Genomic DNA, 23,929 nt, shown 5'->3' with positions numbered 1-23,929 from the left:
CAGATTTTTTCCCCTTGGTTTTAATTTAAATGAAATGATACTCCACCTAGTGGTTAGTTGGCAATTCCCCTCTTTATCTCTTCCACTCTCTCTCAGTTTGTTATTGCCATTTGTGTAATTTCCTCTTAGAAAAATTTCACTCCTACTTCTCTCAATGTTTGTTTCATAGTTTCAGGAAGAGTCAGATAAATGATTCCAACTGAAACCATGTGATATGGTCACTAGAACACGCAATGGGCCTATTAGGACTTGGATTTTGGTTTAAGTTAGATGACCTTGGGCATAACTTTTTAAAATTTTTCTTCCCTATAAAATATAGGGACTGGACATAATCTTAGATTTCATTGCTCACAGTGTTTGGTTTTATATAAGAAATGTCAAAAAACATTTGATACCTGTTATATGGTTTAAAAAAAATATATATCAAACCCACTGCTGTTGAGTCAGACTCAACTCATTGCAACTCCTCCTTGGGTTTCCGAGGCGGTGTCACTACAGGAGTAGATTGCCCAACCTTCCTTCCAAGGAGGGGCTAGTGGGTTTGAACCACCAGCCTTCTCGTTAGCAGTCAGATGCCTTAGGCGCTACGCCACCAGAAAAGCAGTTTTGTTTTATCCACTAAGTAAACTAAAAATAGAGAATGGTCCAGAAAATTCATAAGGAGGTATGTGTGCAAATACATCAGATATACTATACTCTGATTTGGTATTGAGACAAATGTCTTTTTTGATTATTTTTTTGTTGCATTTTATACCTCACTCTAGGTGTTTATTTCTCCTTTCCTCCTTACCCACTGCCTACCTGCTTTGTTTCTTTCCCTAGTGAAACTTTCCCAAGTATCTTCCATTAATTAGCTATGTGTGACTGAGTAAATCATTTGCTGTAATCTACCAAGTAAGGAAGTTCACTTTAGAGGGTCACTAAGATCTTTTCTAGCTTTCTAATTTCAGAATTCATGGTAATAAGTTTTATACTATTTATTCTGATTGGCAACAAATAATAGGGCTTTTGCTTGCAGAATTAATTATATACTTTTTCTTTTACCTTTCAATCACTTTTAGTAGTTTGCCAAATTATTTTAGAGAGAATTGAATAAAATGTTCTCTAAGACCGACTATTCTTTGACTTTGAGGGAAATAAAAAATTGATAAATCAGCAGTATTTGCAATGGATGATTAATCTCCCTTCTAAATGAGAACCACCAGAGCTCCTTCTAAATAACAAGAGATTTTAAATGGTTGATAAAACAATTGCCTGCCTCTTATGAAGAAAATTGTTGTGCCAGTTTATATGTATGCACACATAAGACTGATTGTGCAACCTCCTGAAGCTATGGCAATTAATACGGTTCAGTATGCTATATTCAGTTTAAAACACAACTTCTATTGCTTGCTAAAGCATAGTAGTCTCAGTTTTGCCATGATGAGTATCTCTTTTTCAGAAAAATTATTGGAAGTTAATTTATATTCCCTGTAAATTCCAATGGCAAGCACTCTGTTGTTATCTAGTAAGTCTCTCCTTTCTGTTGTATGTTGATTAATCTTACAGGTAATTTCTTTTAAGTTTTAATGTCTAGGTCATCTAATAAACTTTATACTTTCTAGTGGCGAGTAAGAAAAGAGGCTATGATGGGTTTGGCTCAGCTTTATAAGAAATACTGTCTTCATGGTGAAGCAGGAAAGGAAGCTGCAGAGAAAGTCAGCTGGATAAAGGACAAACTTTTGCATATTTATTATCAGAATAGCATCGATGACAAGTGAGTCCAATATGTTGGTAGAATGGTTGAACGTAAAACTGAAGTTAATTTTTTTACAGTTCATTTCTGTTTAGCTTTTAAATGTAATTTCTAAGCTTATTTGTATGTACTGTGTTCAAATAATTCTCTAATTGAGATTATAAAGTAGCATAATACCATGAAATAGGCATGGGCTTTGGAGTCAGACATACCTGAGACCAAAAGTTAACCCTACCCCTTATTAGCTAGGTACTAATGCACAGGTGACTTAACTTCTGTGACCTTCAGTTTTATCTAAAAAGGAGAATAATGATGCTTTTAGGATGCAATAGGATTGTCATGGAGATCAATCGACTAATGAATTGCAAAGCTCCCTAGCCTAATGCCTAGCAGTTCAGCACTATTCAATAACTAATAGTTATTCCTATCCTTTCTGCAACATTGTTAATACCCGTAGAGGAATTACTATGTTGTTTTTATTTTCTGGATGTTACTTGTAATTGTATGTTGAATTGTACTAATGATACTTGGATTTTGCAAAATACTTTGCTTTTTTTTTTTTAATTAGACTGACAAAATGTCATCTATGAATATGCATTTCATTGGTTAATGATGAGCACTTGTGTTTTCTTATTCCAGTCATACTGAATGATAGATATAAGCTTAGTTAGGACATTCCAGTATTAGTAAGGAGTTTATACCATGGAGAGAAGAGCAATCACATGTCCACAGCAAAACCTAAAATTTTTGGCGGTAACACAAAGGAAGATGCTCCTGTTTTTGCTAAATGACTACATGGGAAAGGAACTGAACTGTAATTAAACAAAGCTAATGTTTCTTGAGAATCAGCTCTGATTGTGAACATAGCTTTATATGTAGTATTAAAGAACTTGATAGATCTCTGGACTGCTGAATAGTAGATGAACAGCCTAGTACCCTGTGTTTCAGAGTAATATATGGAAGAGATGTTTTGTGTTGACAAATTAAAACAGTCCAGCCACAAATAGCAACCCATATAGCACTAAGTTTAAAAATAATTGTATTAAAATCTTTCAAGGAAAGGAACTGATAATATCATTTTTTCCATCATATTTGCCTACATAGCTATCACCATTGGTGATATATTTTCATGAAATGGTTAAAATATAAAATGACTATGGCTTTTTAAAAATTAGAGTGTTATCTTGTTTTTTTTCCTTTCACAGGCTATTGGTAGAGAAAATCTTTGCTCAATATCTTGTCCCCCACAACCTGGAAACAGAAGAGAGAATGAAATGCTTGTATTATTTATATGCTAGCTTGGATCCAAATGCTGTAAAGTAAGTCACTTTTTATATGAGTTTTTGGAGTATCTTCTAAAGATTTCATAAAATTACTTCACCTAATCTAACATAAGGAGCTCTCATTACATAGTGCCTAAGGCATTTGACTGCTAACCGCCACTGCTCAGAAGATAGATTGGGCAATCTGCTTCCGTAGTGATACCGCCTTGGAAACCCAAGGAGGGTTCGCTGTGAGTCGGGTATCAACTTAACACAGGGAGTTTGGTTTGGTTTGGTTTGGTTTGGTTGGAATGTAACATTGTTTTTGATGAGGTTATTGCTTTTGTAATTGAATCATCACATCACCTTAATCTTTGTAAGAGAAAAAAAATCAGAATTCAATCAAGGTCGATTGAAAGTAAAAATATTCCTTTGTGCATAGGTAGATTAGTCAACTGGGTCAGAAATAGGTTTTAGGAATTCCAGGAAATCCCCTTGCCAAAATATCTTCCCCATGCCAAAATATCTTTTCTTTACCTGTTGATTGGCTTCTAAATTCCACTAGTAGAGCTTTATTCTTCTAGCTTAAGGTACTGATTCTTTATCAGAATATATGCAAATAACCTCTAAATAGGATAACCATATAATTGATTATCCAGTTTGGGATATATTTGAGAGTGCTAGGGGACACTATTAATAATTTTTGCCAGAACAAGTGGCATAAAATGGAACTGTCCTATACCAACTGGTCAAACCACCTCAAGAAGGCTTTTCGAAAGTAAGTCAGTCCTATCACTGAGAATTCGGATTCTTCTGGGTGTTAGGACCTAGTCATTGTGTGTGGATGCATGCATGTGTGTGTGTGTGTAACTGTTAATTTTCACATAATTCCAAATTTATAGAAAAGTTGCAAACATACTAAAAGCATTACCATATCCCTCTTACTTAGATTTATAGTTTTAACCATTTGCTTTGTCATTTGTGTGTACTATATATCTCTATATACAAGTTTTCTTGTGAACTGTTTGATAGTGATCTGCAGACCTTGGATCCCTTTACCCTTAAATTCTTCAATGTATATTCTCTAGGAACAAGGCTGTTCTTTTACATAATCATTACTAGAGTGCATTAACAGTATCAAGAAATTTAACATTGGTATAATTTTACTATCTAATCCACGTTCATATTCAAATTTACTGTTTAAGTAATATTCTTTATGAGTATTCTTTTTCCTAGTCTAAGATTACACTTGTATTTAGTTGTCACATGTTTAGATACATGCATATCCAAAGTCACAGTCATGGAGTCATTTCTGACTCATAGCAACGCCCAGAGAGTTTCCAAGGCTGTAAATTTTCACAGAAATAGATTGCTTCATCTTCTTCCTGTGGATTGGCTAGTAGGTTTAAACCACCAAACTCTTGGTTAGCAGCCAAATGCCTTACCCACTGCACCAGCAGAGGTCCTCTCACATGCATATAAGACAATTGAAAATACCATGACTTGAATCGTATGCACGTTAGTCTTCACAGTGACATCTTTGCTTTTTAACACTTTAAAGACGTCTTTTGCAGCCCAGTGCACCAAATTGTTTGGTTTCTTGACTGCTGTTTCCATGGGCGTTGATTGTGGATCCAAATAAAAATGAAACAGTTGACAACTTCAAATCCTTAGCCCTAAGTTTTGATCCCCATTTATATTTCAGAACAGTTAAGAAAGAGCACTCAGAGTAATTTCCTAGAGGTGCTCTGGGCACCTGGAAGTATGGACTAGAAGACAATCTACTTTCCTAGAGAGTACCCATACTCAGTTTAAATTTGACATCTTGAATCTATATTATTCTAAGAAATTTATTTTTTAAAAAAATACTTTATCAATTTCTTAAAGGACCTCTATGATCTCATTCTTGAGTGTGGTAGGTTTCAGCTTCCTTATGCTTTTCCACTCTTACCCTATGCTCCAAACATACGTATTTTCTTCAGTTTCCTTTATGTGTTATGTACTTTAATGACATTTTGTCTCTCTTTGTACCAGAACTCTCTAGTTGCTTCTGCTTAAAATGTCTTACAATCTTTTTATTTACCTGGAAGGTCCTATTTATCCTTCTAAACCTCTCAAATATTTTCTCTCATAAGTAGCTTTATATTTATCCTTTTATGCTAAACTATCTCATGCTGATACATTTTAGGAAGATGTCAGACAATGGTATATATAATGTGTAAGGCTCTGATGCAACAAAAAAGGCAGTAAAGTTGAATAATTAACAATGATGTTATATAAGATATTTATACATGTCTATAACTTTATTTACAGAGCTCTTAATGAAATGTGGAAGTGTCAGAACATGCTTAGGAGTCATGTACGAGAACTATTGGATTTGCACAAGCAGCCTACAGTAGGTTCATGATTTGTTTAAATTCATAGATCATTATAGTCAATATTCAGTTTTTCTGTAGTTCTGTATATTGAAGCAAGTGAAAGTACTTCAGGTATTGTATTTTCATAAATGTTATGCATAATTCCTATAGTTGTCCAGAGTAACTTTGTATTTAAAATGAACATAACAAACTCTTACTTTCTGATATGGGCAAAGAAATATGTTTTCTGATTTTTCATGTTTTTAGATACTAGAGTTTATACATAGGTTATTAATTTTCAAATAAGAAAAAATTTTATTAGAAGTTATAATTTTTTTTTCACTCCATGATCCTTGGTCCTTTAGTGTATGGGCAATGTCATATTGGGTTTCAATTCTATAAATATGTCAGTGTAAAAATAACAGAGAAGTTCTGCCCAAAGTTTGCTGGAAGGTGGGGGAAATAACTTTGATATTCTCTCAATATGCTTATAAGTATATTTGCTATAATGTGGTCATAACCAGGGGACCATAGACTTCTAAAGGGTCCATGGACATCAGAACAGGAGTTAGTAAACTCTTTTTGTAAAGCACTAGATAGTAAATATTTTGGGCTTTGTGGGCTGTACAATATCTGGCCAACAAGTGAACTCTGTCTATGTAGTGTGAAACCAGCCATAGAGAGTATGTAACATTGAAATTACTTAAATTTCATACATACTAAAATAAATAATGAAGTAATACTTTATTGCAGTGGAAGAGAGGCATTTATTAGCTATCTGGAGGGGAGATTATCCTGAATATATTTAAATAATGGGCCAAAAGTAGCTAATATAACTGTATTATAGAAGAAAATTTTCTGCTCTTCACACTTTAATATTCTGTGGTGTAGTTTCACAGTAATAGTGAATTATATTTGTAATTCTTGATTTATCGTCTGTTCAGTCTCTTGGCAAGATAACTTTCCTATGCATATTATATATTCTTTTTAAATTTTTTATACCCTCCTGCTAGCATCTCCTTTCCTTCTACTTGTCTTAGTAGTTTCTGCCACTCTACAACTCTTTGCTATCAACTTTGTATGCAAATACGATAAGCCACTGTCCAATGAATAGATTGTGATGAATTGTTATTTGAAAAATATACAATAAGTGTTGATTTTTCTTACAGAAACTTATTAGCACATAACTACTCTTTTTTTTTTAAATTTCAGTCAGAGGCTAACTGTTCTGCCATGTTTGGAAAATTGATGACCATAGCAAGTGAGTATGTTATACGTTCAGTAGAAGGTATATTAAACATAAAAAGCAGACAAATAATTTACCCAACGGAACTATCAGTTTGATGCTAACTAAAAGAAAATAATCCTTACCTTAATGATTTTATTTCTGAAAACCAATAGGCTTATTTTCTTTTAATGGTTCATCGTTATTTTTAAGGCTATTTTCTTTATAGTTTAGTAGAAATGTTTTGCTTTGGTAATGTTAATTCTCTTTTAATTTTATAGAGAATCTGCCTGACCCTGGAAAAGCACAAGATTTTGTGAAGAAATTTAACCAAGTTCTCGGTGATGATGAGAAACTGCGATCTCAATTAGAGTTACTAATCAGCCCAACCTGTTCATGCAAGCAGGCAGATGTTTGTGTGGTTAGTAAATTATACTTTTACATATGTCCTCTCACCTATATATACAGACTTCTTTTTTTTTTTCTTCATTAAAACCTGTTCTGCATACAGTGTTTTGTTTGTTTCGATTTTAAGAATATCTTGAAATCTGTGTTTCCTAGGAATATTTTATCTGTAGTCCATTTAATTGTCTTTTCTCCAGGGAAAAGGAAAACTAAGCCACAAAGATTGATCCTAGGAATTTTGGGAACAAAGTACATTGTATTTAGCAGAATGCATTTGAATGAATTATCAGAATTTCTACATCCTTGTGTGTGCATGCTTTTTGTTACATATGAGCATGGAAGTTCCCCGTAATCAACAATAACTACATAGCCATATATATGTTTTCATTTATTTTGTTGTTGTTAGGTGCTGTCAAGTTGGTTTCAGCTCATAACAACCCTATGTACAATAGAAGGAAACACTACCCAGTCCTGTGCCATCCTTGCAATTGTTGCTGTGTTTGAGCCCATTTTTGCAGCCACTGTGTCATTCCATCTCATTTAGGGTCTTCCCATTTTTTGCTGACTTTACCAAGCATGATATCCTTCTCCAAGGTCCGGTTCTTCCTGATAACATGACTAAAGTACAAGAGATGAAGTCTGGCCATTCTCGTTTCTAAAGAGGATTCCAGCTATACTTCTTCCAAGAAAGATTTGTTCATTCTTTTGTCAGTCTGTGGTATATTCAGTATTCTTTGCTGACACCATAATTCAAAGGCATCAATTCTTCTGTGGTCTTCCATATTCATTTATAGATAGTGTAATTCTGTTTTAGATTCTTGACTTCATTCTCTTCTTAGACCCCATATTTTATAGAAAATCAGTATCATTGAAACATCAGAATGGAAACCTTCATTCATTGATTCGGGCTTTAATCAGACAGAGTCCTAGATTTGAATTTCATCCATACTGTTTACTGCCAGTATGAATGATAATAAGTTACTCAATATTTCTGAGCCTCATTTTCTTCATTTACAAGTGTTAACAACCTCATAGAGTTGTTCAGAGAGTCAGGAAAAATTATTTAGTTTTAATATAAGTTGCCTAATTAGTACTTCCTCACACAGCCCTGTAAGATTTAAATAATGATAGTTCTTATGGTGTTATATGTATATAACAGATGCTTGGGACTAGGGCTAAAGGGATGAATAGGAAGAAAAAATATTACAGTTAAATAACTGAAATATTTCTAATTTTATATAAAGATTTTTAAGTTTGATAATTATTAAAAGAGTATAATAGATGGGTATATGTATGTATATTATACACATGGATATATTATGTATCTTCTTCCTAGAGGAGGACATCATACTGGGAAAAGTAGAGGTCAGTGAAAAAAAAGAGAAAGATACTCAGTGAGATGAAATAACACAACAGCTACTACAGTGGGCTCAACATAGCAACAATTGTGATGGCACTGCATGGCATAGTTTTGTTCTGTTAGACATAGAATCATTATGAGTTAGAACAGATTTGATGGCACCTAATAACTGCACACACGTGCACTGACACACACATACACATACACATACACACACACAAAGTGGTATGATAAGCATCAATAAGGTATCTTTTATTCAGTCTTGTCATCCAGGGACTCTAAGTAAATCTATAAAGACCAGTAATTAGGAGGATATAGGGGAAAGTTATTTTAGAGATGAGAGTAGTGGACTTTTCTGTTAGGCCTAAGAATGTGGATGTGCCAAGTACCCAGTCTACCTCAATTTTAGCAATCTAGATCTGAGTAACTTGCAAAGAACACTTAAATGTCTCATTTATAGTATGACTGTGTTCCAATAAAACTTTGTTTATAAAAATAGACGGTGAACCAAGTTTGTCCCACACACTATAGTGTACACGCTCCTGTTTAAAATATTTTAAAAGTCATGTTTACTTCTTTGGCACTTAGAATTTCAGTTCTAGAATACTCTTTTTCTTATAGAACATCAATTAATATAATTACATTATAGAATAAAATAGCTTGAAAGTACCTTAGAGATCATCTGGTTTAACCACTCATTTTAAAGTTAAGGATATTGAATTTTAGGGATGTGAGGTTGCTTATTCAGTGTTTTATAGGCAGGTGTAATGGCTGAGCTGCCTGTACAGCGTAGATCTCATAAACTTTTCTATACATTACATCATTCTTTGCAAGAGCCAGAATAGAGTGTTGCTTAAGAAATAGAAACCTTAAAGAAAGAACACTGAAGCGATAATTATGGTTTGAGAGAAATATGAATTGGGCTTATGTTTGAAAATATGGCAGTGATGTGAACCCATACTATTTGTTAGACCAGACATATCTAGGGTTTCTAAATCCAAAAAGCGTATACAAAAAAAAAATATATATATATATATATACCTTGTTAACAGAGTATCTGGGGTTGAATGCTATAGCCATATAGTGCAGCCAGCCCCAGGCAGTGAGCATTCTTTTAGCAACCAGAAAGGTAGAGATGAGGACTTTATTTCCACTGGAAAGAATCTGATGATGATACTGTCTTCCTGGCTTTTACATTAGCTATCTTTTTATGTGACTTAAAAGCATATTAGTTAACTTACCTGATATGTTCTGTTGTGTAAAGTTGTACTAATAATACCCTTTAAACATGCAGGAAAACAACCACTATTAGAAAAAGTTCATGCCATTTTCTAAAATACTTGTAACACTTAGTCCTTCTCCCCTTGGGTAACTGAATATTAGTTGCATATTTCCACTTATGTCCCTTTTCCTTTTGTCCTGATAACACCTAAATTTAGTTTCTGTCATTCTATGCAGCCTTCATTCCATCCTTGAGAATCACTTCTCTGTACCCTGCTAATGTGTATCTACCACCAGCTCCACTTGTTGTAAAGAACAATTACTTCCAAAAAAGGCAATATTAGTAACAGAGTTAGTGGGAGTAAAAACCAAACATTTTTTTTCTCTTTCCTAGTTTTATACCTGAAATTTTTTTTAGTGAAAATGCTTTGAGTATGGAAAGACATAATGTGAGTTAATGCTTGGCATAGTAGAGGGGATGAGGTTGAGAAGTATTATTGAAATATGTGGCATATAAAATTTGCTTTTCCCTTAGACTTCAGGTTTTAGTCCTAGAAAAAGACCACCATACTTGTCACCTTGCTGTTTTAAGCTCTGGTGCCTACCTGTGAGGTTCCTAGCTATGGCAAATCATTTGTTGTCATCTACTAACTGAACCATCAGTTTGTCATACTGTGGTGGCTTGTGTGTTGCTGTGAAGGTGGCAGCTATACCAGCTGTATTTCAAATACCACTGGGGTCTCCCATGGTGAACAGGTTTCAGCAGAGTTTCCAGACTAAGACACAGACTAGGAAGAAGAACAGGGCTATACACTTTTGAAAAAATTAGACACTGAAGACCGTATGAGTAACACTGAAACACACTGATACATTACTGGAAACCTTTATGAATAGCTGTGAAACAATGTCTGATGCAGTGCTGGAAGATGAACGCCTCAGGTTAGAAAACACTCAAAATATGACTGGGGAATTACTGCCTTCAAGTCTATTTGACTCATAGTGACCCCTCCTTGGGTTTCCGAGGTGGTATCTCTGCGAAAGTAGATTGCCAGTCTTCCTTCCGTGGAGTGGCTGGTGGGTTTGAACCACCAGCCTTCTGGTTAGTATTCAGATGCCTTAGGCACTGCGGCAGTAGAGTCAACCTTAATGACATGGATGTAATAAAGCTTTCAGGACCTCCATTTGCTGATGTGGCGTGACTCAAAATAAGAAGAAATAGCTGCAAATACTCATTAATAATCAGAACATGGAATGCCAAAGTATGAATCTAGGAAAATTGGAAGTTTTCAAAAATGAGATGGAACACATAAAGATTGATATTCTAGGCATTAATGAACTGATACAGAAAGGTCTGGGCCATTTTCAGTAAGACAATCATGTGATCTGCTATACCAGGAATGGCAAATTGAAGAGAAATGTTGTCATGTTCATCATCAAAAAGAACATTTCAAGATCTGTCCTGAAGTGTACAATGCTGTCAGTGATAGGGTAATATCCATATACCTACAAGGAAGTCCAGTTAATACTACTGTTTTTAAGTTTTATGCACCAACCATCAAAACCAAAGATGAAGAAACGGAAGATTTTTACCAACTTCTGCATCTGAAATTGACCAAACATGCGATCAAAATGTGTTGATTACCACTGGTGATTAGAATTCGAAAGTTGGAAATAAAGAAGAATCACTGGTAGTTGGAAAATAATGGCCTTGGTGATAGAAATGATGCTGGAGATCACATGATAGAATTTTGCAAGATCAATGACTTAATTCATTGCCAGTATCTTTTTTCAACAATATAAATGGTTGTTATACATGTGAACAGTGCCAAATGGAATACACAGGAATCAGATTGACAGCACGTGTGGAAAGAGGAGCTAGAGAAGCTCAGTATCATCAGCCAAAACAAGGCCAGAAGGTGACTGGAACAGACCATCAATTGCTCATATGTAAGTTCAAGTTGAAGCTAAAGAAAATTAAAACAAGTCAATGGGAGCCAAAATGCAACCTTCATTATATCCCACTTGAATTTAGAGACCATCTAAAGAATAAATTTGACTTACTAAACACCAGAGTTACTGAGGCCCAGATGAGTTGTATATATCAAGAACAATATACATGGAGAAAGCAAATTTTTATGTCCTTATGCCATTAAAAAGACAGAAAAGGAAATGGATATCCGAAGACACTCAAAAGCCTGCTCTAGAATGCAGAGTAGCTAAAGCAAATAGAAGAAATGATTAAATAAAACAGCTGAACAGATAAGACAGCAGCTTGAGAAGACAAAGTGAAGTATTATGATGAAATGTGCAAAGACTTGGAGTTAGAAAACCAAATGGGAAGAATACATTTGGCATTTCTTAAGCCGAATGAACTGAAGGAAAAATTCAACCCTCAAGTTGCAATATTGAAGGATTATGTGGGCAAAATACTGAATGATAAATAGAGAGAGAGAGAGAGAGAGAGAATGATGTAGGAAGCATCAAAAGAAGATGGAAGACATATATGGAGTCACTGTACCAAAAAAAAGTTGATTGATGTTCAACTATCTCAGGAGGAGGTATGTGATCAGGAACCCATGGTACTAAAGGAAGAAGTCCAAGCTGCACTGAAAGATTTGGGATTGTGTATCGCCCATCTTTTACCAGAGCCTCAAAGTCATTCTGATCTTTGTTATTCATAGACCACATTTTAAAAACCCTTACCTGCAGACTTGCAGATGCATTGTATCTTCAGAAATAAATATTACTTTGTTGCTCAATCATGCCTATACTTTTTAAAATAAACTAGATAATACAGAAAGTTGTTCTATACATGCTCCCTCACAGAGCTTATAGATTAGATGGAAGAAGACAAATATTTTAATAGAAAATAATGTGCTAACTGTTCTAGTAGAATCATGTGCTTTGGTAGCCCAAAAGATCAGCATCCATTCCAGGCAGGGGTTTGTGTTGGTCTGTTGATTGCTTTTTCTAGAATAAGTTCCTAAAGGATAAGTAAGAATTGGACCATAATGTCAAGAATGGCTGCCATATTTCTAGTTTGGGTGAGTGGATATCTGAGGATAAGCTTCAGGGAAGTGAGAAGATAATGGATCTAAGTGTGTGGCCTCTCAAAAGTTTTGTTTGTTGTTTTTGGTAGGTGCCATTGAGTCAGTTCTGATTCATAGTGGTTTGAACGCCTTCTGGTTAGCAGTCAAGTGCCTTAGGCACTGTGCTACCAGAGCTCCCCATATAAGGACTAAGCACTAAATAAAAAATTCTTATTTTCGTAAATTCTGCATTTTGCTTAGTTAATTACAACTTCCTAAAATAAGTCAGACATCACCAAATTACTAACACATTTTCTTTAGAACCTGAGTCCTTTGAATTTATTCTCTAGTAACAAATATGGATGGTATCTAATTTAGTATGGCTTTTGTAATTTGTGTTAAGATGTCACTAAGACTGTAGTAGAAATCTTTTTTTACTTTCTCCCTGTCCTCCTGAACATAAATTCCTAAAATGTTATTTCTCGTAAGCAAAAGCTTTACAACTACCATTTGTTACTGCTTTATAATTTGGAAACTTGTTTTTGTTGTAGAGTTGTAGCTATATATACGAAACATATTCAGCCAATTCAGCATTTTTTTTAAATCATTTTACAACCATCCCCCATAATTGAGTATGGAAACATTTTTAATGTGCATTATCCCTTCAGCCAAAATTTACATTTCCCCATGAGAGGTATTCAGTCAAAAGCCTCGGTACTAAAGAAAACTTCTTTCCCTGATATCCAGCACATTGTTTTTTTACAGAAGCTGTTTGATATAATAGCATGTTTGAATTTAAATTCAGGGTGTTACTTTTGCTTTTGGATATATCAAACAGCCTTTAGAAATTCTATATCTAAGTTACGAACAATGAAAACTCAAGAAGAGTACATTATATTCATCTGTCCCTCAAGTATGTTCCTCCAGAATTGAAAAACATTAAAAATAGTTATGTATTTATGAATCTCCCTTTAAAAAAAATTAGTAACATAACTATAATATTCTGTCAAATTATAAGGGAGCTCTGGTCACATAGTACCTAAGGCATTTGACTACTAACCAGAAGACTGGCAGTTCAAACACATCACTCCTCGAAAGGAAGATTCGGCGATCTATTTCCATAGTGATACTGCCTCGGAAACCCAAGGAGGGGTTGCTATGAGTCGGATCCAACACGACAGCAGTGGTTTGGTTTGGTCAAATTATAAGAATAACAAAAGCCAATAAAGCATACTTCTAAAAGTATAGATTTTTTCTTTTTAATTTTTTTCAAAAGCTCTATATTAAAGCAGTTTGTTAGACTAAACAGTAATTTCATGGGAGAGATAATGAAAAAAAAGACATAAATCACACAGACACCACATCCTCCCCTTTTCTTTACAATCCAGATTTTACAGTCAGTGCTCAGTGAGGTGTACGAATTATAGTTGAGATGTAAAGGAAAAAGAAAGTTTTTGTTCTGTTGATTTCAAGTCTTTTAAATGTTTTTGATGTTTACAGTCATTTCATTTTGAAAAAACCTGAATGTGAATCATACTTATGGTAAAACTCTTTCCTTCCTATAGAGAGAAATAGCTCGGAAACTTGCAAATCCTAAGCAGCCAACAAATCCTTTTCTAGAGATGGTTAAATTTCTTTTGGAAAGAATTGCACCTGTGCACATTGATTCAGAAGCCATAAGGTAAGCTAGGAGATATATTCACTATAAAATAAACTATAATCTGAAATTACAGTATTGTAAAATTAAATTCTAAAGGAGCTCTCATGGTGTAAGTGGTTAAGGCATTTGACTACTAACCAGAATGTCAGTGGTTCAAACCCACCAGCTGCTACATGGAAGAAAGATGAGGCAATCTACTTCTGTAAAGAGTTAGAGCCTTAGAAACCCAATGGTGGTCACTGTGAATCAGAATCTACTACATGGCAATGAGTTTGGTTTAAAATAAAATTCTGGGCCCCTGAGGAGATATAAAAAAATTTTCTGTGTATCCTTTTTTCCTTCTTTTAGAAAGTTAAGCCTGAAGGATTGAGGACAGTTCCAGCTTGAAGGGTGTTTAAGGGCCATAGTCTCAGGGATTCTACCATTTTTCATCAGACCAAAAAGGCTAGTCTTTTATATGATTTTGAATCTTGTTCCACAGTGTTCTCCCACTCTATCTAGGACCTCTTACTGTGATCCCTATCAGACAAGTCAGCAGTGGTAACCAGGTACCATCTAGTTCTGGTCTCAGGGTTATGGAGGCTGGGTTTGTGTGTTCCATTAGTCCTTTCCACTAATTGTTTCCTTATGTCTTTGATTTTCTTTACCCTTCTTTGCTCTGGACAGAAAAAGACCTATAGTTGCACATTAGATGGCCATTCACAACTTTTTAAGACCCCAGTTGCTACTCATTAAAGTAGGATATAGAACATTATCTTTGTGGACTCTTATGCTAATTGACCCTGATATCTCTGAGACTATGGTCCTGAGCCCCCATATCCAGCAACTCATTCCCCCAACTTGTTTGGTTATGACTAAGAAGTTTTCATAACTTTTATCCCTGTAGGCTCTACTATATTCATGGATATATTTACAGCACTTAACCAAATGCAGGTCATAAGCTTGTGTTGATGGAGTCCCTGCCCTTTATACACACTGCCTGTCACTACTACTAATTGGATGGTTTATTGAGGAGAAACAGCTGCAGATATCCATTAATCATCGGAACATGGAATGTACGAAGTATGAATCTAGGAAAATTGGAAGTTGTCAAATGAAATGGAATGCATAAAGATTGATATCCTCGGCATTAGTGAGCTGAAATGGACTGGTTTTGGCCATTTTGAATCAGACCACCATATGATCTACTATGCCAGGAATGGCATGGCATTCATCATCACAAAGGATGTTTCAAGATCTGTCCTGAAGCCACAGTCTATACGACTATGACACCAGAAGAACTAGATGGTGCCCGGTTACCACTGTCAACCACTCAGAGGGGGATCTATGTAGGAGATCCTGGATAGAGAGGGAGAACAATGTGGAACAATACTCAAAATCATTTAGCAAAAAAAAGGGGGGGGGGACCAGGTTTGCTGGTCTGATCAAGCTCGGGTTATGGCCCCTAGCTGCCCTTCACGTCTGGAATTGAACCCTACACCTGTGGCTTCCAGCCAAACAAAAGATAGGCATATGAGTTGAACATTTATCTGAGGTAGATACACTCCTTAGAGAGCACAATCATAGGAGAAAGAAGGGCTGCTTATGCACAGGGAGACAGCTCAGGGGGCAGGGGTGCATGGAGGGATGGACACAGGGAAGAGGTAACTATTGGGAGGAAGTGGGAGGGGAACTGTTGCATTGTGGTAAATTGTAGTAAATGTCATGAGACAAAGTGTATGTGAACTGCTATATAGAAAGTGAATTTGCTCTGTAATTTTCACCCAAATAACAATTAAAAAAAAATCTGCCCTGAAGTACAATACTGTCAGCGATAGGATAATATCCATATGTGTACACGGAAGACCAGTTAATACTACTATTATTCAAATTTATGCACCAACCACCAAAGCCAAAGATGAGGAAATTGAAGATTTTTATCAACTTCTGGGGTCTGAAATTGACCAAACATGCAATCAAGATGTGTTAAGTATCACTGGTGACTGGAATGCAAAAGTTGGAAACAAAAAAGAATCACCAGTAGCTGGAAAATTTGGCCTTGGTGATAGAAATAGCGCTGGAGAGCGCATGATAGAATTTTGCAAGACCAGCGACTTACTCATTACAGATACCTTTTTTCAACAACAACAAACAGCAGCTATACACTTTGCCAGATGGAATACACAGATAATCAGATCAAATACATGTGTGGCACGAGGTGATGGAAAAGCTCAGTATCTTCAGCCAAAACCAGGCCAGGACCTGATTGTGGAACAGACCATCAACTGCTCATATGCATGTTCAAGTTGAAGTTGAATGCAATTAAAATAGGTCCACAAGAACCAAAATAATAACCTTGAATATATCCCTCCTGAATTTAAAGACCATCTGAAAAATAGATTTGATGCACTGAACAACAGTGACTGAAAACAGAAGGAATTGTAGGATGACATCAAGAACATCATCTATGAAGAAGAAAGCTAAAGGTCATTAAAGAGACAGGAACGGAAGAAAAGACCAAAATGGATATTAGAAGAGACTCTGAAACTTGCCCTTGAACTGAGAGTAGCCAAAGCAAATGGAAGAAATGACAAGGTAAAAGAACTCAACAGAAGATTTCAAAGAGCAGCTCGACAAGACAGTGTCATTTATTATAATGAAATGTGCAAAGACCTAGAGTTAGAAAACCAAAAGGGAAGAACATGCTCAGCATTTATCAAGCTGAAAGAACTGAAGAAAAAACTCAAACATCAAGGTCCAATATTGAAAGATTTTATGGGCAAAACATTGAATGATGCAGGAAACATCAAAAGAAGATGGAAGGAATACACAGCGTCATTGTAACAAAAAGAATTGGTCAGTGTTCATCCATTTCAGGAGTGGCTTATGATGAAGAACCAATGGTATTAAAGGAAGAAGTTGAAGCTGCATTGAAGGAAGTGGCGAAAAACAAGGCTGTAGGAATTGATGTCATACCCACTGAGATGTTTCAACAAACAGATGCCCCACTGGAGTCCCTGACTCGGCTATGCCAAGAGATTTGGAAGACAGCTACCTGGCCAACTGACTGGAAAATATCTGTGTATTTCTTTGTTCTTCTGGCAATCCACAGTATATTCAGTATTCTTCCAACACCACAGTACCCATACATCCATTCTTCTTCTGACTTATTTATTCGTTTAATACACACTTACTGGGGCAATGAGTAAAGTACAATGGAGCAACTGAGAAGGAAGGTTGCATAACCAAATAGTGCAGGATGGGTTTGTTGTGTGAGAGAAGCCTTCTGAAATAGTTGGCACATAAGATGTGTAGTGAAAATTAGTAGAAATTAAGAGATTTAGCATGTAAAGATTGCAGGGGAAGGGAAGTCCAAGTCAATTGCTTAGGTCCTTGGGTAGATTGCTTAAGCTGCTCTGAGCTCCTAGTTACTACTTTATAGAGTTGTTGAGTGGCTTTTAAAAATGTGGTTATGAACTGATGTATGGAAAGTGAATTTGCTCTGTAAACTTTCACCCAAATAACAATTTAAAAAAATACAGATATGTACAACACTTAACTAGTGCCTGACACACTGGGAAAAAAAAAAAACAAACTCACTGCCATTGAGTCGTTTCGACTTACAGCAACCCCTCCTTGAGTTTCTGAGGCAGTATCTCTATGGAAGTAGATTGCCCAATCTTCCTTCACAGTTAAGTACTGAATAAATGTTAGTAGCTTTTCCAGGAACTAGAGTCCCTTAGTACAAATGGTTAAATGCTTGGCTACTAGGCAGAAGATTATTGATTTAAGGCCACTCGGAAGTGCTTTGGAAGAACACCGTGGCAATCTCCCTTCAAAAAATCAGTCATTGATAACTATGTGGAGCACAGGTCTACTCTAGCACACGTGGGGTTGCCAGGAGTCAGAATTGACTCAATGGCAGTGGTTATTTTATAAACTAAAAACAGATAGAAAAGAACAAGGCAAAAGAGAATAAGACCTATTTTATTATTACAAATATTTTACTCTGGTCACAATGCGAGTTTTGGAACAAAGGGCTAGGGGTAGCACAAAGTCAAAAATGAAGATAACTTTTTTTTTTCTTTTAGTATTTGGTTCTCCAGACTTGTGTCCTTGCAAATATACATACATAAGCTAATTAGTTATGAGTCTGTAGAAACCCAGGAGAGAGGATAAATCAAAAAGAAAAAGATTGAGGTCTGAATCCTAAGGAGAATTAACAGATAAGGGGCTAGCAGAAGATAAGGCATTCCTTTTTTTTTTTTTTTTTTTTAACTTTTTAAGGAATAATAGTCAAAATTTAGAAAATCAGGAAAAAACGGTAACATAGAAGCCAAAGAAGATATTATAAGGGGAAGGGGTCATATGCTACCCAAAAGTCAAATAATTAAGTACAGGTAATCCCCAACTTAAAACACATTCGAGTGTTGACAAACTGCACTTGCACTTGTGGGTTTTTGGTAATCATTAATGATATGTGCTACATATAGTGTTGGAGCACATAATTTGCTTATGTTATCATTCTCAGATGTTCACTCACAGATGTTCAGTGTTACGAGTTACTATTCGAAAGACTGCCATATAGCTGGCAATAATGAACACTTGGGGGGGGTATTCATCTAACATCAGAGCTAACTTACAGTGGAGTCATTTGAACAGAACCCCTTTGTAAGTCAGAGACTCCCTGTACTTGAAAACATTCATTGGATTTAGGAAAAGGGCGGAAAAGGCATAATGGCCAGAATAGTTTCCATGGTATATCAGGGGCAAATCCAGATTGCTGTGAATTGAGAGAATGGTATTAAGGGTGGTTCTTACCTCTTCCACATCATGACACACTTAGAAAATGCTCATATTTAAACAAAGATGACTGTTTAAAGTCATTGGCCTAGCTCAGCAGAAGCAGAGCCGTCCAACTTGGCTGCTTTGAAGACCAAAAAGTCAAAGGGATAAATATGTTGGCATACTCTTAAGTTCTGCTTTACAAGATGGATTGGAACATGGGGACAGACAATGTGGACAACTTGACTGTAAAGTAAAGGAAAACCATGAGATGATAGAGAATATATTTGAATAAGGATCTTTTGATGTTTTTAGTGAAGGACTTTTAATATTTAAATTTTCGAAAGGAACTAATAGAAAGTACACATTGAAGATGGGGGGAAAGGGAATATAATTCAGCCCCTTGAGGGAGCAGAATGAGAAGAAGGCAGTCCTCCACTTTGACAGTAGAAAATAATGAACATAAATTCAATAATGTTAGAAGATTTGAGTGTGGAAAATTAAAGAGTCATCTCAAGGCTCACATTTTTCTCCATTTAGCTAAAAGTAAGGTAGTCTGCTCAAAGTATGGATTTAAATCTGAGTAGAATTGTGGAGATTTGTAACACTTTTACAGCATAGGGGAGAAGGAAAACATACAAGACTTCCCAGTCAATTTTGATGATGACATTGGGTTAATGAGACAGTTTTTCATTTGGAATAGCCCTGTGAAATGTATGGAATGTATACTATTTGTCTGATTTATGAATGAGGAAAAATAATAAAAGGAGGGACAACGATCTTGATTTCAAGGCTTAGGTCTTTATCTTCCAGCTCCTTAACTCATAGTTGTGATTTACCCACATTATAACGAAACCAGAAATTTGCCTGACTTGTTTCTCACTGTATTTCTAGGACAGACTGATGCTTGGCATATAATAGGCAGTCAGTCAGTAAATATATATGTGTGGTCATAGACATTTTTTTTTCAAATGCTTTTGTAATCTTGTTCATGCTTGTTTTAATAGGATTTCTACCTAATAAAAATGTTAGGATATTTTGCTCAAATTGGAAATGTTTTCTTTAACTATGTAAGACCTAAATCTGTACTATATCAGAGCTAAAATTCTAAAAGAAAATACAGGATAAACAAAGATTTGTTAGATGGGACACAAATAGCACAATTTGAGAAAATGAGAAGTCAAGTTATGAACAGTAACTATTTGTCAAACATCTGATAAAATATCTGATAAAAGATTATATTGAGAATATATAAAAAAATTTTTACAACTAAGAAGAAAACCCAGCTTAGAAATGCACAAAATTCGATAATAGACTTTACCAAATGAAATATGCAGATGTTAAATAAGCACAAGAACGGTCACTCAACATCGTTAGCCATTGAGGAGATTCAGGCTATAATGAAAAACAGCACTACACCCCCACCAGACAGGCTAAAATTAAGCTTACTGAGCATACGAAGTTTAGTGTGGATATGAAACAATTGGAACTCCCATAAGTTGGGCTGAGGATGCCGAATAATGCAGCCTATTTGGACAACAGTTTCTTGTCACATTAAATGCATGTTTAACATTCCCAAATAATCTAGGGATCCCAATGCTAGATATTTGCCTAACAGAAAACAAATCATGTATTCTCGTAAGAATTTGTACTTAAATGCTTGGGCAGCTTTATTCATAATATCCATTAACTAGAAATACCCAGCTATCTGTCCGGTGGTGATTAGATAAACACACTGGAGTATATCTATACAGTGGAATAGTTATCAACAATAGACAGGAGCAAACTATTAATATAAGCAACATGGAAGATTCTTAAAAGCATGATGTTACAGAAAAAAATACCAGACATAAAAGATGAAATTCTAAACCCAGCAAATTTATAGTGACAAACCAGATAAGTGGTTGCCAGCAGTGGGGAAAGGGTATTGACTACAGAGAAACTTAAAGGTTTTTTGGGGGGAAGGGAGCAGGGGGCTGGTAATGGAGATACTGACCCCTTTACACCCACTAGGAAGGAACTCTTCTATATTCCTAATAGGAATGTAAAATGGTACAGCTGCTTTGGGAAACAGTCTGGCAGTTACTCAAAAAGTTAAGCATAAGACGACCACATGACCCAGGAATTTCCCTGCTTGGTATATACCCAACAGAAATGAAAACATTCCCTCTCTTTCCACACAAAATTTATACATGATTGTTCATGCAACATTATTCATAATAACCAAATCTAGGAAAGCTGTTTGAATGTCCAGGAAATACTGAGTGGCTAAATAAAATATCCTACATCCATACATAAGAATATTATTCAACAATAAAAAGGAATGAAATACTGATACCTGCTAAAACATGGACAAACCTCAAAAGACATTACACAAGTCGGACCTGACTCATAGCAACCCCTCCTTGGGTTTCCAAGGCAGTATCACTAGGGAAGTAGATTGCCCAACCTTCCTTGCATTAGTTAAGCTATCAAAGACATTATGCTAAATAAAAGAAGGCATTCACAAAAGACTACATATTGTTTAATTCCATTTATATGAAACATTTAGAATAAGAAAATAAATCCATAGCAGGAACAGAAAATAGATTAGTGTTTGCCTAGGGCTGGAGAGGGCGGAAGTACAGGGCTTGGTGCAGCAGGGGCAAAGGGTGAAAATATTCTCAAATTTGATTGTTGCAATGGTTGTACTACCCTGTGAAAAAGCTGTAAAACCATTGAATTGTATAGTTCAAATACATGAATTATTTGGCATGTTTCAATGTGTTTAATATATATGTATATAATTATTCTTATGCTATTAAAAGAGAAAACAAGTGCATTTGCATCCTATAGTATTTCATACTTTAAAAAAAATTTATTAATAATTTGAAGTATGTATAACAGGAAAAAAGTTTAACCTACAACTTTTCTAATTAGTCTTCATTTGATAAATATTTGATACGTACTAGAGCCTTGGCTGTCATAATTTAATGTCCTTGTGACAGGGCTTATTTATTTTCTTCATTATACTGATGAGGAAACTGAGTCTCAAAACCCAAAAACTATATGGTTTTTACTTAAAATAGTGCCATGTTGTTGTATAGTCTGATTTTTATTTACCATGTAGTATTAAATTTTGTGGTTGTAGGTATACTTCAAAAACTAATTCCATAATGTTGCACAATTAAATAGTTTTCTACTATCTGAATATGTATACAAATATAGCATTATCCTTCAATGAATTTCTTTTACAGTATAAATTTCTGGGACTGGAATTACTGGTTTAATATATTAATTGTTGTTGTTGTTGTTGTTATGTGCCATCGAGTCGGCCCTGACTCATAGCAACCCCTCCTTGGGTTTCCGAGGCAGTATCGCTACGGAAGTAGGATTGCCCAACCTTCCTTCCGTGGAGTGGCTGGTGGGTTTGAACCGCCAGCCTTCTGGTTAGCAGACAAGTGCCTTAGCCACTATGCTACCAGAGCTCCTAAATATATTAATTAGCAATGATTAATTGTCCAGTTCACAAATAACTTTGTTCATGTATTTGATTACTGTTTATATTTTATTTTGAGTGTATTCCTCCTTGGCCATTTAGCAAAAATCATCTTATTTTACTTAAAATTGTACATTTTGTCTTTATATAAGGAAATGACTATTGTAACTACTTATTTACATAAATGCCTTCAGTATGTTGTGTCATTTTAAGTTTAGTTTTTTCCATTGGTTTTTATTATCCATTTGAATTGTCTTTTACCTTTTTATTTTTCTATTCACAGTTAAAAATATTGTATTTCAACCATTATATAATTCTACTGAACTTTCTGTAGTATTTGTTTTTCAGTTTGGTAATTTTTTTGGTTGTAAGAAATAGTTTTTACTTTTTACCTGCTTTCTAAATTGGTTAAGTAAAATTGTTGTTGTTATATGCTGTTGAGTCGGCCCCGACTCATAGCGACCCCTCCTTGGGTTTCCGAGGCAGTATCACTACGAAAGTAGGATTACCCAACCTTCCGTCCGAGGAGTGGCTGGTGGGTTTGAACCACCAGCCTTCTGGTTAGCAGTCAAGTGCCTTAGGCACTATATTTCATGAAGCAGCAAACATTTAAATAAGTACAAGCAATAAAAGTTTGTATTGTGAAATAAATTAAAAATTAATACAGATATTAAATAGAGAACAAAGTAGCAAAGTCACAAAATAATTTTTTTTAAAAAAAACTGTCTTTGAATCTGAAATTTTGGTTATGTATATGTTCTGTCACAATGCAATTGAGATACAATTACTAAAGTGTCATTAATTCAAATTTTCTTATTTTAATAGTGCACTAGTAAAATTGATGAATAAATCCATAGAGGGAACAGCAGATGATGAAGAGGAGGGTGTAAGTCCAGATACTGCCATTCGTTCAGGACTTGAACTTCTTAAGGTAGTTTTAAAACAATTTTTGTATCCACGAATTTCTTCAAAATCATAGTTTCACATTCTATTCAGAGTATGCAAAAGTCAGGTTTATTTGGAAAGGAACTACTCAAAAGATTAAAAACTATACTATAAATCGTATTTTATAAAAATAATGTTTTGAGTTTTTTAAAAAATAATATTTTACTGTGTTATTTATTGTGTTTAAGGTGAAAATTTTCACAGCAATTAGGTTCCCATATAACAATTTTTTCACAAATTATTCTGTGATATTAGTTACATTTTTCACAATTTGTCATCATTCTGATTCTTTCCATTCTGATTATATCATTTCCAGTACTCTAATTTCTCTACCCTTTTACTGTCTCATCTTTTTTTTGTGTGTGTGATTTGGGTGAAGGTTTACAGAACAAATTCACTTTCCATACAGCAGTTCACATATACTTTGTCTCATGACATTGACCAGAGTTTACCACAATGCAACAGCTCCCCTCCCACTTCTTCTCCAT

The 23,929-nt window shown here is 35.1% G+C and overlaps 1 protein-coding gene across 1 annotated transcript in view; it reads left to right on the top strand.

The window, feature by feature from the left end:
* Nucleotides 1-23,929, top strand: part of PDS5A (PDS5 cohesin associated factor A) — a 216,501-nt gene that overhangs the window by 132,418 nt on the left and 60,154 nt on the right. Inside the window, exons 11-17 of the mRNA XM_007947143.2 lie at nt 1,605-1,756; nt 2,941-3,054; nt 5,311-5,392; nt 6,567-6,615; nt 6,861-7,000; nt 14,160-14,275; nt 23,322-23,427. Coding sequence (XP_007945334.2) covers nt 1,605-1,756; nt 2,941-3,054; nt 5,311-5,392; nt 6,567-6,615; nt 6,861-7,000; nt 14,160-14,275; nt 23,322-23,427 — 759 coding nt within the window. The remainder of the gene's footprint in view (nt 1-1,604; nt 1,757-2,940; nt 3,055-5,310; nt 5,393-6,566; nt 6,616-6,860; nt 7,001-14,159; nt 14,276-23,321; nt 23,428-23,929) is intronic.

This window comes from Orycteropus afer, unplaced genomic scaffold, assembly GCF_000298275.1.
Source record: "Orycteropus afer afer isolate SDZICR_OR568_19922 unplaced genomic scaffold, OryAfe1.0 scaffold00176, whole genome shotgun sequence".
Taxonomy (NCBI): Eukaryota; Metazoa; Chordata; class Mammalia; order Tubulidentata; family Orycteropodidae; genus Orycteropus; species Orycteropus afer.
The sequence above is the reverse complement of the archived record's forward strand: the minus strand, read 5'-3'. Positions and strand labels throughout refer to the sequence as shown.